Genomic DNA, 12,763 nt, shown 5'->3' with positions numbered 1-12,763 from the left:
GCAACAAATCTCACCGTCCTCCACCTGGTCTCCTTCAACCACTGTCTATTCCCTCTCGTCCGTGGTCCCACATGACGATTCTCAAAGAAAGTAGCTCATCGCAACAAACCCTACTTTGACGAGCATAAGGTTGATTCAACCTTGAGAGAAGGCAACAGTGTTGGTCAGAATGTCCATCTCAAGGCAAGCATAAGTTAGCTGATCTTTCGGAGGCAGATGTCTGTTGCCCTGAAAAAATGCACGTACCAGTATGTTGTGAAGCCAGCACCTAAAGGAGGTCGACATGGAACCCATTATCATCATCTTTTGCTACCAAGTGGTTTTCTTTCCAGAGTCCCATCTGAAAGTGAGACCAGAACAACAGAAACAGCTCGGCGACCCAGTATTTGTCAGCAAGCACAAAACAGCAGCTCTGGTGAAACTGAGAAAAACTCCCAGTCAGACACTGAGAAATATGATTGTTGAAAAATAGTGACAGTTTATGTGCTGGTGGTTTAATCCAGATCACTGTTGTGAGTCCGATTAGAAACTCCAGAAAAGGGTCTTGGGTTTTCTGATGTTTTCATAAGATTGGCAGCCACAGTACAACTTGATGCTTCAGACGACGTCTGAGTGTGTGTGGAGTACTTGGGTGTGTGTGGAGTACTTGCGTGTGTGTGTGGTTTTTCCTTACGCACACTGAAGCTGGGTAAACTTCACTCGGCTGAACTAAACAAATGATATGAATAGTCAGAACTCTCAATCTATAGCCACTGTCTTTACTTTCTTTTCCGCCTTTCCTCCTTCAACATACAATGCAGCTCGTGCTCCAAGTTCCGCCCCCTTAAAGAAGTCAGTCTCACAGCCTTTTCTACAATTGTGGTGTCTACAAGAATTTACAAGTAGAAACCTCAAGGTTTACCCATATACCTTAACCTCTAAAACATCTCCCAGAGAGGACTGAATCAGCATCACTTGAGATGTTGCCCCCTGCTATGCAGGAGATTATAGATGTCTTACCCTGGAGTTGCCCCAGCAGAAAGCTATAACGGCAATTTACTTGGTGAATCGCCAAGTCAGCGTATGTATTCAAGCCAGACTCCAAGTCACTAAAACGGGTCTCTCGTTTTGTCGTTTCTTCCGGAAAGTGACTATTTTAGTATTCAAGTTAGTCTTTAGTCTCCAAAATCCTACTTTTCACTGCTTGCAATGGCAGATTGTGGTTGATTGTGGATCAATCTGCAGTCTCCTCCTCCGAGGATTCATCATTCATCAAAGAAGTTTCAACTGAAACCGAGGCTTTAGCAGGGGCATCTCTCTTGTTACGTTTCCCCTTGGGCATTTAGAAGCCAAACGATGTACGAAACAAAACAATCTGTCACACTCGTAAGGTAATTGCGTCAGATGTAGTTTAAACTGTCCAATGTTATTTTGCATAAATGATATTTTCAAAAAAGGGTGGCCCAGTTACATGATTCTGCTACCAACGACCAACCTCTACAACTCATCGGCGGTCACTCGTAGTCGAGTATGACTGTCCTCCGTCTTGGTCCTTGTGGGTCTTCAGATGAGTGTGGAGGCAGATCCTGGACCCGATTGTTCTTGTGCAGCGTGGGCAGGTGAAATTAGTAGTGGTGGTGGGTTTGGTTTGGGCCTGTTTGGTGGATGCTCTCTCCTTTCTGAGTCTGCGCTTGTCTTCTGCAGTATGGTGGAGGTCGTCGTTATAAAGTGGAGCACCCTCACGGACAAGGTTTCTCCATGTCAACCTATTTTTTGCCATATCTTCCCAAGTTTTAAGGTTTATGTGGAACCTTTTGATGTTTATTTTGATGTTATCCTTATACCTCGTCTTCTGGCCTCCTGGGGCACGTTTTCCTTCAACAAGCTGGGAGTAGTTGTTTTGGAAGGCAGAGATCAGGCATGCGGACAACATGACCAGTCCATCTGAGCTGGTGTTGAGCGATGGTGGCGGTGATGGTGAGGATGTCAGCCTCCTTCAGGACGCTGGTATTGGTGCATATATCCTCCCAACGGATTCTGAGGATTTTTCGGTGGCATCTCTGATGGTATATCTCCAGTGCTTTTAAGTGCCTGCTGTATGTGGTCCAGGCCTCTGACTCATACAGAAGAGTGGGCAGCATGACAGCTTTGTAGACCAGGATTTTGGTTCTCACCAGAAGGTCGCGGTTCTCAAAGACTCTCTTCCTTAGCCTTGAGAAAGCCCCACTGCCACAGCTGAGGCGGTGGTTTATCTCTTCATCAATGTTGGATTTTGATGATAGGAGGCTACTTAGATATGGGAAGTGGTCCACATTTTCCAGTCTGGTGTTGTCGATGGAGATGTTTGGAGACGGGACAGGAGTACTGTTTGGTGGTGACTTATGGAGAATTTGGGTCTTTTTCTATGTTGATGGCTAGACCAAGCTGTTTGTATGCTCTCATGAAGGCAACTGTGCACTGTCGGTCCTCTTCTGAGAGGGCTACAAGAGCGTTGTCATTTGCATACTGTACCTCCATTGAAAAGTTGCCTGTCAGTTCTGTACATAATTTGGACTCCATGGGGAAGATGTCTGCCCGTGAGATGGAGGACAGCAGTAATGAAGATGGAGAACAGCGTTAGAGCAATGACACATCCTTGTTTCACTCCTGTGTCAACCCAAAGGGTTCTGTTTCATCTTTACTGCCACTGAGGACTGCAGCTGACATATTGTCATGTAGCAGTCTCAGTGCCTGGATGTACTTCTCTGGGCAGCCAATCTTTGCCAGAACCAGCCAGAGTGCTTGACGGTTCACTGAGTCGGCTTTGGTGAGGTCTATGAAGGTCATGTATAGTAGTAAATTTTGTTCCCTGCATTTTTCTTGGAGTTGACGAGCAATGAAAATAATATCTGTGGTGCCTCTGTTTGGGCAGAAACCACTTTGAGACTCGGGAAGGATGTTTTCTGCCAGGGGTGTGAGTCTGTTAGCCAAAACCAGAGCTAGGGCTTTGCTTGTGGTGGACAGAAGAGAAATGCCACGGTAGTTCCCGCAGTCTGCTTTGTCTCCCTTCTTAAAGATGGGGACAACTAGGGCATCCCTAAGTTGTGCAGGGATTTTCTCTTGTTCCCATATTTTGAGAAGCAGGGCATGGATGTGTCTGAGGAGATCGGGTCCGCCTTCCTTCAGGACTTCTGCTGGGATGCCATCAGGGCCGGCCGCCTTGTTGTTCTTCCTAATTGCATCCTGCACCTCTTCCAGGCTGGGTGGTTCTCCCATCTTCTCAATTACGGGCTGTTGAGTGAGTTTTTCAAGGGCCTCCATCTCCGGAGTGGTGTCCCTGTTCAGAAGATTCTCGAAATGCTCTTTCCACCTGTTTGTTATTGCTCCCTTTTCTTTCAGCAGCGTGAACCCATCCTTGGAGCAAAGGAGGGTTAGGGAACAGTAGCTGGGGTCGTGTACCGCTCTTGTGGCTTCGAAGAATCCTCTGGTGTCTCCTGAGTCAGCAAGCTGCTGGATCTCCAGAGCCTTCCTCGTCCACCAAAGGTTCTCCAGCCTCCTAACCGTCTATTGGACAGCCGCCTTTGCCTTGGCATGGACTGCTTTTTTAACCTTGCAATTGATGTTATTTTGCCAGGTGATAAAAGTTTGCCGCTTGTCATAACCAGCTCAGTGGCCTAGTAGTAGAGTGTCCGCCCTGAGACTGGAGGTTGTGGGTTCAAACCACGGCCGGGTCATACCAAAGACTATAAAAATGGGACCCATTGCCTCCCTGTTTGGCACTCACATTCAGGGTTGGAATGGGGGGGTTAGATCACCAAATGCACCGCTGCTGCTCACTGCTCCCCTCTCATCGTACCAGTCCTGATGTTTCCGCTTTTTCTGACCAAGGATGCTTTTGCTGGAGTCCATGATGGTAGAGGAAAGCCTGTCCCAGTGTTCTTCAGCATCATTTGGATACTGCTTGGGCAGGTCCGCACTGAGAGCCGCCTGGAGCTGTTGTTAGTAGGTAGTATCACCCAGCCGCTCGATGTTAAGCTTTGTCTTTTCTGCATCCTTCTTTGCCGCAAAAAGCGGATAGATATGATGGAGCGAATGAGGCAGTGGTCAGTCCAGCAATCACTGGTCATTGCTCTGGTGTTAAGCACGTCAAAAGGGTCTTTGGTGCGGACAATGACATAGCAATGAGGTGCCAGTGTTTACTGCAAGGATGCACCCATGATGTTTTGAATGTATTCTTTTGATGACCAGGTTGTGTTCTGAGCACTTTGTCAGCAGTGTGCCATTTGAGTTGATGTTTCCCAACCCTTCTCTTCCCAGCGTGCCTCTCCACGTGGTGCAGGGACAACAACCTCCTGCTGAACGTCAGTAAGACCAAGGAAATCATTGTGGACTTCCGGAAGGGTCACACAACACACCTGCCGCTGATCATCGACGGTGCTGTGGTGGAGAGGGTGAGCTGCACCAAGTTCCTGGGGGTGCACATCAGTGAGGACCTCTCCTGGTCCGCGAACACCTCGTCACTGGCAAAGAAAGCTCAGCGCCGCCTGTATTTCCTGCGGAAGCTCAGGCGTGCATGTGCTCCTCAGGCAGTCCTGTCTACATTCTACCGTGGCACCATTGAGAGCGTCCTCACCAGTTGCATCGCTGTCTGGGGTGGTAACTGCACTGAACAGAACTTGAAGGCCCTGCAGCGCATAGTGAACACGGCTGGTAAGATTATTGGTGCTTCGCTTCCCTCCCTGAAGGACATTTACACCTCCCATCTCGCCCGCAAGGCAACCTCGATTGCCAGAGATGTGAGTCACCCGGCCCACTCCTTGTTTGACCTTCTGCCCTCTGGGAAGAGGTACAGGAGCCTGCGCTCCCGCACCACCAGACTCGCCAACAGCTTCTTTCTCCAGGCTGTTAGGGCCCTGAACTCGCTACCCCCTTCTGCGTAGCGTGCGGCACTGTTGCGCTATTTTCGGGAATGTCTGCTGTACGCGTTTTTACGCTCCTCTTAATTAATTATTTATTTATTTATTGTTGTGTTATTTATTCATTATTTATTCAGCACGCTTTTGTTATACTTGTTTACTGTTTGTCTGTTGTGAGCCATGTCTTGTCACCGTGGGATAGGGGGGAACGAAATTTCGGTTTCTTTGTGTGTCTTTGGCATGTGGAGAAATTGACAATAAAGCTGACTTTGACTTTGACTTTTGACTTTGATGGTTTCGTCCCACTCTGGCATTGAAGTCTCCAAGTAGGATTATCTTGTCCTCCTTGGGGACTTTCGATAGGATGGTGTCAAGGTCAGCATAGAACGTCTCTTATACTTCATCCTGTGCATCAAGCGTTGGATCATACGCACTAATAACGGTGGCCATTTGACTGCTTGCAGGCATCAGGCGCATGGTCATTAGGCGTTCATTGATACCCACAGGGAGTTCATAGAGGTGGTTGATGAGGCTGTTTTTTTATGGCAAAGCCCACGCCATGGATACGTGGCTCATTTGCAGGCTTTCCCTTCCAAAAGAAAGTGTATCCAGCTTTCTCCTCCTTCAGCTGAATGTCACCAGCTAATCGGGTTTCGGACAGCGCTGCGATGTCAATCTGGAAGCTCTCGAGATAATGGTTGTCCATGAGGGTCCTCATATTCGAGGTTCCAAAGTAGAATCGTAATTTATGTTTCGGACGGTGGTGGTGATCCCTCTGGATGCGGTAGTCCAGACAGGAGTTTCAAGGCAGTTCATTTTTAGAGTACCGTAATTTCCGGACTATAAGTCGCGGTTTTTTTCATACTTTGGGTGGGGGGGCGACTTATACTCAGGAGCGACTTATATATGTTTTTTTTTTCCACAAATTTTTACTTGATCATTAAGACATCACTTAAAAGTATAGTTGACCACTTCCCATGTTATTTTTAGTATAGTTGATCACTTAGCATGCTTTTATATCTTTATCTTGAACATATTCAAAACATAAAAAATAGAGAAAACATCAAATAAAGCAATTAACACTTTAAAGCACCATATCCAAGTCCACTGTCTGTTTGCTCCTCTTATATTTATTATTATTATTTATTATTATTTGTTTATTTATCATTTATTCAACACTCTTATTTATTCATTGTTTATGCCTTCTTGGGTTTTTTTGTGTTGCTTGTATGGATATGTGTACTATCTCATCGAGGGATAGTGGGAACGTAATTTCAATTTCTTTGTGTGTCTTGGTATATGAAAAAAAAATCGACAATAAAGCAGAGTTTGTCTTTGATAAAACAACCAAATAAACAAAACAAAAAACTACATCTGAAAAAAAATATATTTTCAGACGAAACTGGATGAGGGCGCTTTAAATTTCACCGTTGGCCGTGACTCATCAACTGGGTGGGCTTAAGAAAAATGGCACCAAAAAGAAAGTCATATTTTGCAAGTTACAAACTTCAAGTTGTAAAATATGCAGCTGAAAACAGTAATCGAGCAGCAGAAAGAAAGTTTGGAGAACCGTGATGTACCAATGGATTACTATTTCAAGTGACGTCATGGGCACCGCGCGGCGCGACCCACGTAAGGACGACCGGCGTCATTAGCGGTGATCATTTCTAAGTGACACGGAGGACAAAGAGTTTAAAGGAATTAAGGATTTGGAGTGACATAGAAGGTTTGAAAAACTATTATGGCTTTTACGCACGCCCGGTCCTACTCTACTGAGTCGGGGGCCGGCGCTCGGTCGAGTGGCTGTCCGCGAACGGTGCATGGGGCTCGGACATGGCCATTACGCACGCCCGGTCCTCTGCCATGGAGCTATCGTCTCTGGAGGTCCACGCCGCCACACGCTTGGAAGTTTGTTTTGTGGAATAAAGAGCCGTTTACCAAACCCACGTCTATCCTTGTACTTTGTTAACGCTACAATATAGTTATATAGTAGATCTGTGGAATAAAGACGAGGCTGACGTCAGGGCGCACGCGCGGCGATGTTGACAAAGGACGAGGAATTTGATCGATGGATTTAATGGATTTAAAGTGCACGGATGGTTTGATAATATTATTGCTTATATTATAGTTATTTGAAATATAGTTTATCTATCGTTATATGAGCCTGTGGAATATTTTGAAGTGCAAGCGCCCTCAGCCGCGCGCAGCCATTGTTGACAAAGAACGATCGATGGATTTAATGAATTGGAGGGACACCGATGGTTTTATAAACATGTTATTTGTGTAATGGTTGTCCTAAATCACTCTATATGTTACGTCAGGCCCGTTCTCAGCTCCTCATTTGTGTTTGTCACGTTAGCATACCTATCGTTTAGCCTGTTGCTATCGTATCGAATGATCGATGGATTTAATGAATTGGAGTGACACCAATGGTTTTATAAACATGTTATTCATGTAATAGTTGTCCTTAATCACTCTATATGTTACATCAGGCCCGTTCTCAGCTCTTTGTTTGTGTTTGTCACGTTAGCATACCTATCGTTTAGCCTGTTGTTGCTATCGTTTAGCCTGTTGTTGCTCGTTCATGACTGTTTTTGGTGTGGGATTTAGTCGAATAAATTGCCCCCCAAAATGCAACTTATACTCCGGAGCGACTTATATATGTTTTTTTTCACTTTTTGGGGCATTTTATGGCTGGTGCGACTTATACTCCGGAGCGACTTATAGTCCGGAAAATACGGTACCTTTTCTAACCCCCTCCCCTACTGGGGTGAGCTGAGTGGATCCTAAACAGGGCTGCTCAGTCGTGGGTGTTAGCTGCCGAAAAGCTCTTTCTGCCTCAGTCCAAGAGCTTCACGACTGAATCTATCACCCACCGGCTGTGTGCCAGGTTGTGGCTAGGAGCTCCCAGACTACACTGTCCTGCTCCTGTCATCAATTCCTGGTCGCCACAGGACTTTTTCTATCCAGGATGTAAAGTAGGATGGGTTCAATTTCGGGAGGACGCCTGCGCATGATGTCTTGTAACATGGGGAGACTCATGCGCCTGCAGCCACCACACGGCCCCTTGGCAGAGGGGGGCCTGGTTCCAATGGCATGGAGAACCACTACGACTAGAGGCCATCCTCTGTTGCAGCCTTCACCCACCTTCAGTGCTGTTGTGACATCATCATCATTCGCCACATCCGCCGTTGAGGTCTTTTTGGATCGCGCTTTGTCTGGAACCTCCCCCTCGACCTTACCGCCATGGGTGACCCTACTAGGAGCCTAAGCTCCGGACGGCATTGTTCTCAGGTTCATTGGAACACACAAGGTTCTCCACCACGTCAAGGTGGCGATCCAGGAGAACACACACACGCACACGCGCACGCACACACAAGCACACCTCCAATGCTGCCCCCCGCCCCCCTGCAGTAGATAGCAATGACCATAGGCCATAGTTTGGACAGCACTGTTGTAAATTAGCTGAAAAGGAACATGTAAATATCTTGGATTGAGATGAATTATGTCTTGGAATTGTAGCTATCATTTGCAGATATTCGTAATTGCAACAGTATGTGTCTGTAATGGCAAATCACATACATGTGATTGAACAAAGTAACAGTATTTTTCTTTGGTGAAATGAATTAAAAATATCTGAAATGGTATTTGTGGATAGCAGAAATATAGTTGTAGTATCCGAATATAGTTGCAGTATCTGGAATTTTATTGACTGGTTAAAATTGAATTACAGATAGCTGCAAATTTTATCGAGTCGAGCTGTTAAATTTTGAAAGGGTTTGCCATACGCAGGGTGGTCTGGTTTGCACAGCAGATCAGAATTCTCACAAGGACTCAAATTCGTACATACTGTAAATATCCATCGACAGATGCCATATCACACCTATCTTGACCGCCCTGTCACGTATCCGTGCATGTGCCTGACTAAAGGCATATATGACAAAATTAAAAAATAGTGTTATTCCGTATATCCATTACTCTGGAAACTGCTAGTACTTTTCCCCCTGGCTTGTGCTGTTTTGGAATTAGTATGCCTGGATTTTATACGGTGTATGTACAGTAAATTATGTTACAATTGATGAAGATGTAAAAACAAACTAATTTGTTTTTACATCTTCATCAATTGTGTCATTTTAAATTATTGCTTATGTATAAAATTACAACTCATTAAATTCAATCTGTACTTGAATTCAATAGGCGTGGCTTTTTCCATGTCGCCGCTGTAAGGGCACTCATTTACCCAGTAATGACAGCGAGCTGAGAAGGCTGGTAGCTAGATATCGATCAGTGATAACAAAACAATTATTTCAAACAGGACTGTGGGAAATAAGATGTAGGTTAATGTTTAGCGCCCTTCTTAAAGAAAATGTGGTTAAATATCACATTGATATAAATGCGGCTGGAAATGTGACAGAGTTGTGGAATAATATATGAGCTATTATTGCAGTGGAAGTGATCCCACACATTCAGCCTGAGATTAAAGGGGGCGTAAAAATGCAGAATTGCTTCCCATACTCGATGGGGGTAATAAACTTGCAGTAATAACAAACTGCCTCGTATAAAGCTTCATATCAAAGGCACATACTCAGCACATCTGAGAAACTCCATCTTTTCAAGCTTCTCTTCGTACTGTCTGCTAGCTACATGTAGTCAAATTTGACAGTGAAACCATTTCCATTTGTTTTATTAACCTGGATAAATCAATTAGTAATTACTACATGTTTTAAGGCCTGTTATCTTGCATTTGTCCATTTCCAAAGAGAGTAGCCTCAGACACAATTAGTTGGTTGTGTGTAAATCGTCCAAAAACTATTGTCATATAAGTTAAAGGAGCTGCATCATGCCATTTTAGGCTTTCCACAGTAAATTATTGGTTTTGATTTTCAATTTAGGATTATCAAAAAAAATAACCTTTGGGAACTTTAACCCAAAAATTTATTTAAAAAGACCATACAGTACTTCAAGACTTTGAGCTTGCGTCTCATTGGCCAGGGTCTTGTCCGAATGTTGGCGATGATCTCCTTCTGATACTGAATGTTCTGGAACATCTCCTCCGGATCATCACTGTCTACCCGTTCATCCACTTTGTCATCTTCATCAGAGGAACTGCAGAGAAGAATAGAGTGGAGTTATACCCAGTTTTTAGTTTGAAACATTCCATTAAAAATACCACTTTGAGGCATTCAGAGTCTCATGTCTGTAGTATGTACTGCTGAACTGTCATGTCTGTCCAGTGTATAACTAAAATTAGAAGTGACAAATCACTTGAGAAATCCATACCTTGTTTGGACTTCTGGGATCTGTTTGTGTGTGTGCGTGTGTGCATGTGTGTGCGTGTGTGCGTGCGTTCAATATTGACAGTTATGATTCCTTAAATCAATCTAACTTGAGAAAATTCATTTTCAAAATCTAGAATACTTAAAATTAAAGCCACCTTTGACTTACAGTAGTGATCTAAACATATTCATATGTATAGAAAGAATGCATGCACGACTATGCACGGCGGTGGAAAGATCTGAGCTTCCGATCTGTGTTTATTCAAAGTGACCCAGAATCTGGAGGAAAAAAAATCTCATGTTTAAAAATTAAAATCTTAATGTTATTCTTCATATCTCACTCACACACTCACTCACACACACACGCACACACACGCACACACACACACACACACACACACACGCACACACACACACACACACACACACACACACACACTCACACACTCACACACTCACACACTCACACACTCACTGATGTTCCTATAGTGCATGCACCATAAAAAAAATACATTTATCTTGGTTTATATAGGAGTAAATGCCACTTATTATTCCTGCGTAGATTCTCAATCTGATATTACTATGACTATACTCACCAACACAGAACAATTAAGTGACATATCTTGGCTATTTCAGGGATGTCAAACTAATTGTTGTCGCGGGCCACATCAGTCATAGGTTCCTCTGAAGGGCCATTAGGACTTTCAACCCAAATAAATGTATGAATGTCTAATACTATAAACAGCAGGGGTGCCCAAGTCTGGTGCTCGAGAGCCCCTATTGAACCTGTTTTAGGTGCAGCCCTACTACAGCACACCTGATTAAAATGATCAACTCATCAGCAAGCGTTGGAAAAGCCTGATAATGATCCTGATGATTTCAATCAGGTTTGTCGCAGTAGGGATGCATCTAAATCAGGCTGGATAGGGGCTCTTGAGGACCCGACTTAATATGTATGTATGTCTGGTTTTTGTATGATTCGTCTCCTTATTGAGTTGGAGGTCAAACATCAGGAAGAAGGTTGACAAAAATTCCGACAGAAGTATAAATTATGACATTTTTGGTGGAACTTAAACGCATCAGCAGTTGCAGCACAACATACGCTATGCAGGCTCCATGGCTGTCCCGATGGAAAAAGAACATTAGCAGCGCTCAAGTACCCCTTTTTTGCCAACTTAAGGGATCATGGTGCTAATTAAACTGCAGGGGACATGTGCCCCATCCCCAGTGCTATCTGTGCCTATGGTTGAGACCACCAACAACAAACATTCACTGCTGATTCATTATGCAATCTGATATAGACTATGTATGTTAGGTGCTGAAAAGCAACTGAGCAACCCATTTTACAAAACTCCATTCGGCTGTGGATGTTACACCAGTGATACCACTCAGCATTAGCAGAGGGAGAAAATAAGATTGAAATATTTTACACCAAACTTGTAACATCATAATTTTTATGACTGTCAAACAGAGTTTTACTTTCATACACATAGAAGACCGCTTTGAAAATGATATAAATACATTTGGATTAATCTGATTTGTTAATTTGCAAGCATTACTTTGTTATTTCATGTTACTTTTTATCCTGTTAAAACAATTATTTGGAGACAATAGTGTATATACAATCAAATAAGTACAGTATACTAATTTATCTCATTTCTGCAAACAGCTCTTCATAAATTAGATTGAATAGCACCCCCCCCTCGCTCCTTAATCATGATTACTAGAGTAACATTTTCATTTTGTAAGCAATTCACAAGAAGAGGTCCATACGTGCGTAATGTGTGAGGCAAATCAAAGTAAATATGTACCCTCTATTTTTAGTTATTGGTTGCTACAGGTTTATTTGAAGAGATATACCAGAGAAGGAGTTTAATACAATGGGGGAAAATAAGATCATAAATTTATATTGTACACAGAATGGCTTACAGTAGTAGTACTTAGTGGCTAGATTTGGCATATGTTGAATACTCATTGGTGGGAGGACAATTAGGTAATTGCTCACCCCTGGTCTTGATCCTGGTAGGCTGAATAAATCTTTCTGGAATTCTTCCTGACACTCTTGTGCCGCTTGGCTGCAGACAAAGATCTGCTACTTCCAACCATGGATTCTGAAACTGTGCTCATGATGTCTCTTCTCGGAGTGTGTCTGTATGTGTTTGATCTGGAGCCTCACTAAAACATCCTCGCTCCAGCGGAAGACCCTAAATGTCCTTTAACATCAGGCCAATCAGTGACATTCTGAACGCTTAAAGGGCCAGTGCCAACTCTTTCTTGGGTTGTGAAAACTAAATCCTCTCAAAACTAGTGGCTGGTGTGTGTTTTTTATTATTATTATGTTTTAGGTGAGTCAGATTGGATTTAATTTTCAGAAGTGTATACATGAAAAAAAATGTTTCAAACTGAATAGTCTGGTTGTGTTAATCTAACTTTTCAAAAGTCAAAGTGAGGTATTTGAATGACATGCTCACGTCCGGTATCATCTGGTTCACACATTGTAATAATTCAGTGGGGGGTTGTCCAAAATAATGGAGCCATCTCAATGTGTGTGGGTGTTTCTGTTTGGGGAGTTAGCAGTTTCGCAAGATTTGAATGTAAGTTTCAAGATGGCGG

General features: G+C 43.6%; 1 protein-coding gene across 1 annotated transcript in view; it reads right to left on the bottom strand.

The window, feature by feature from the left end:
* tmc3 (transmembrane channel like 3) overlaps window positions 1-12,339 on the bottom strand; it is a 112,279-nt gene extending 99,940 nt beyond the window's left edge. The window contains exons 1-2 of the mRNA XM_088371486.1: window positions 12,156-12,339; window positions 9,834-9,980 (exon numbers count right to left, since the gene is read on the bottom strand). Of these exons, the coding sequence (XP_088227612.1) occupies window positions 9,834-9,980; window positions 12,156-12,277 (269 nt within the window). The 5' untranslated portion in view covers window positions 12,278-12,339. The remainder of the gene's footprint in view (window positions 1-9,833; window positions 9,981-12,155) is intronic.
* Window positions 12,340-12,763: the final 424 nt, after the last annotated feature.

Source organism: Syngnathus floridae, chromosome 3, assembly GCF_059516105.1.
Source record: "Syngnathus floridae isolate MCC-2025c chromosome 3, RoL_Sflo_1.0, whole genome shotgun sequence".
Lineage (NCBI taxonomy): Eukaryota > Metazoa > Chordata > Actinopteri > Syngnathiformes > Syngnathidae > Syngnathus > Syngnathus floridae.
Note: the sequence above shows the minus strand (reverse complement) of the source record. Positions and strands in the feature narration are given on the sequence as shown.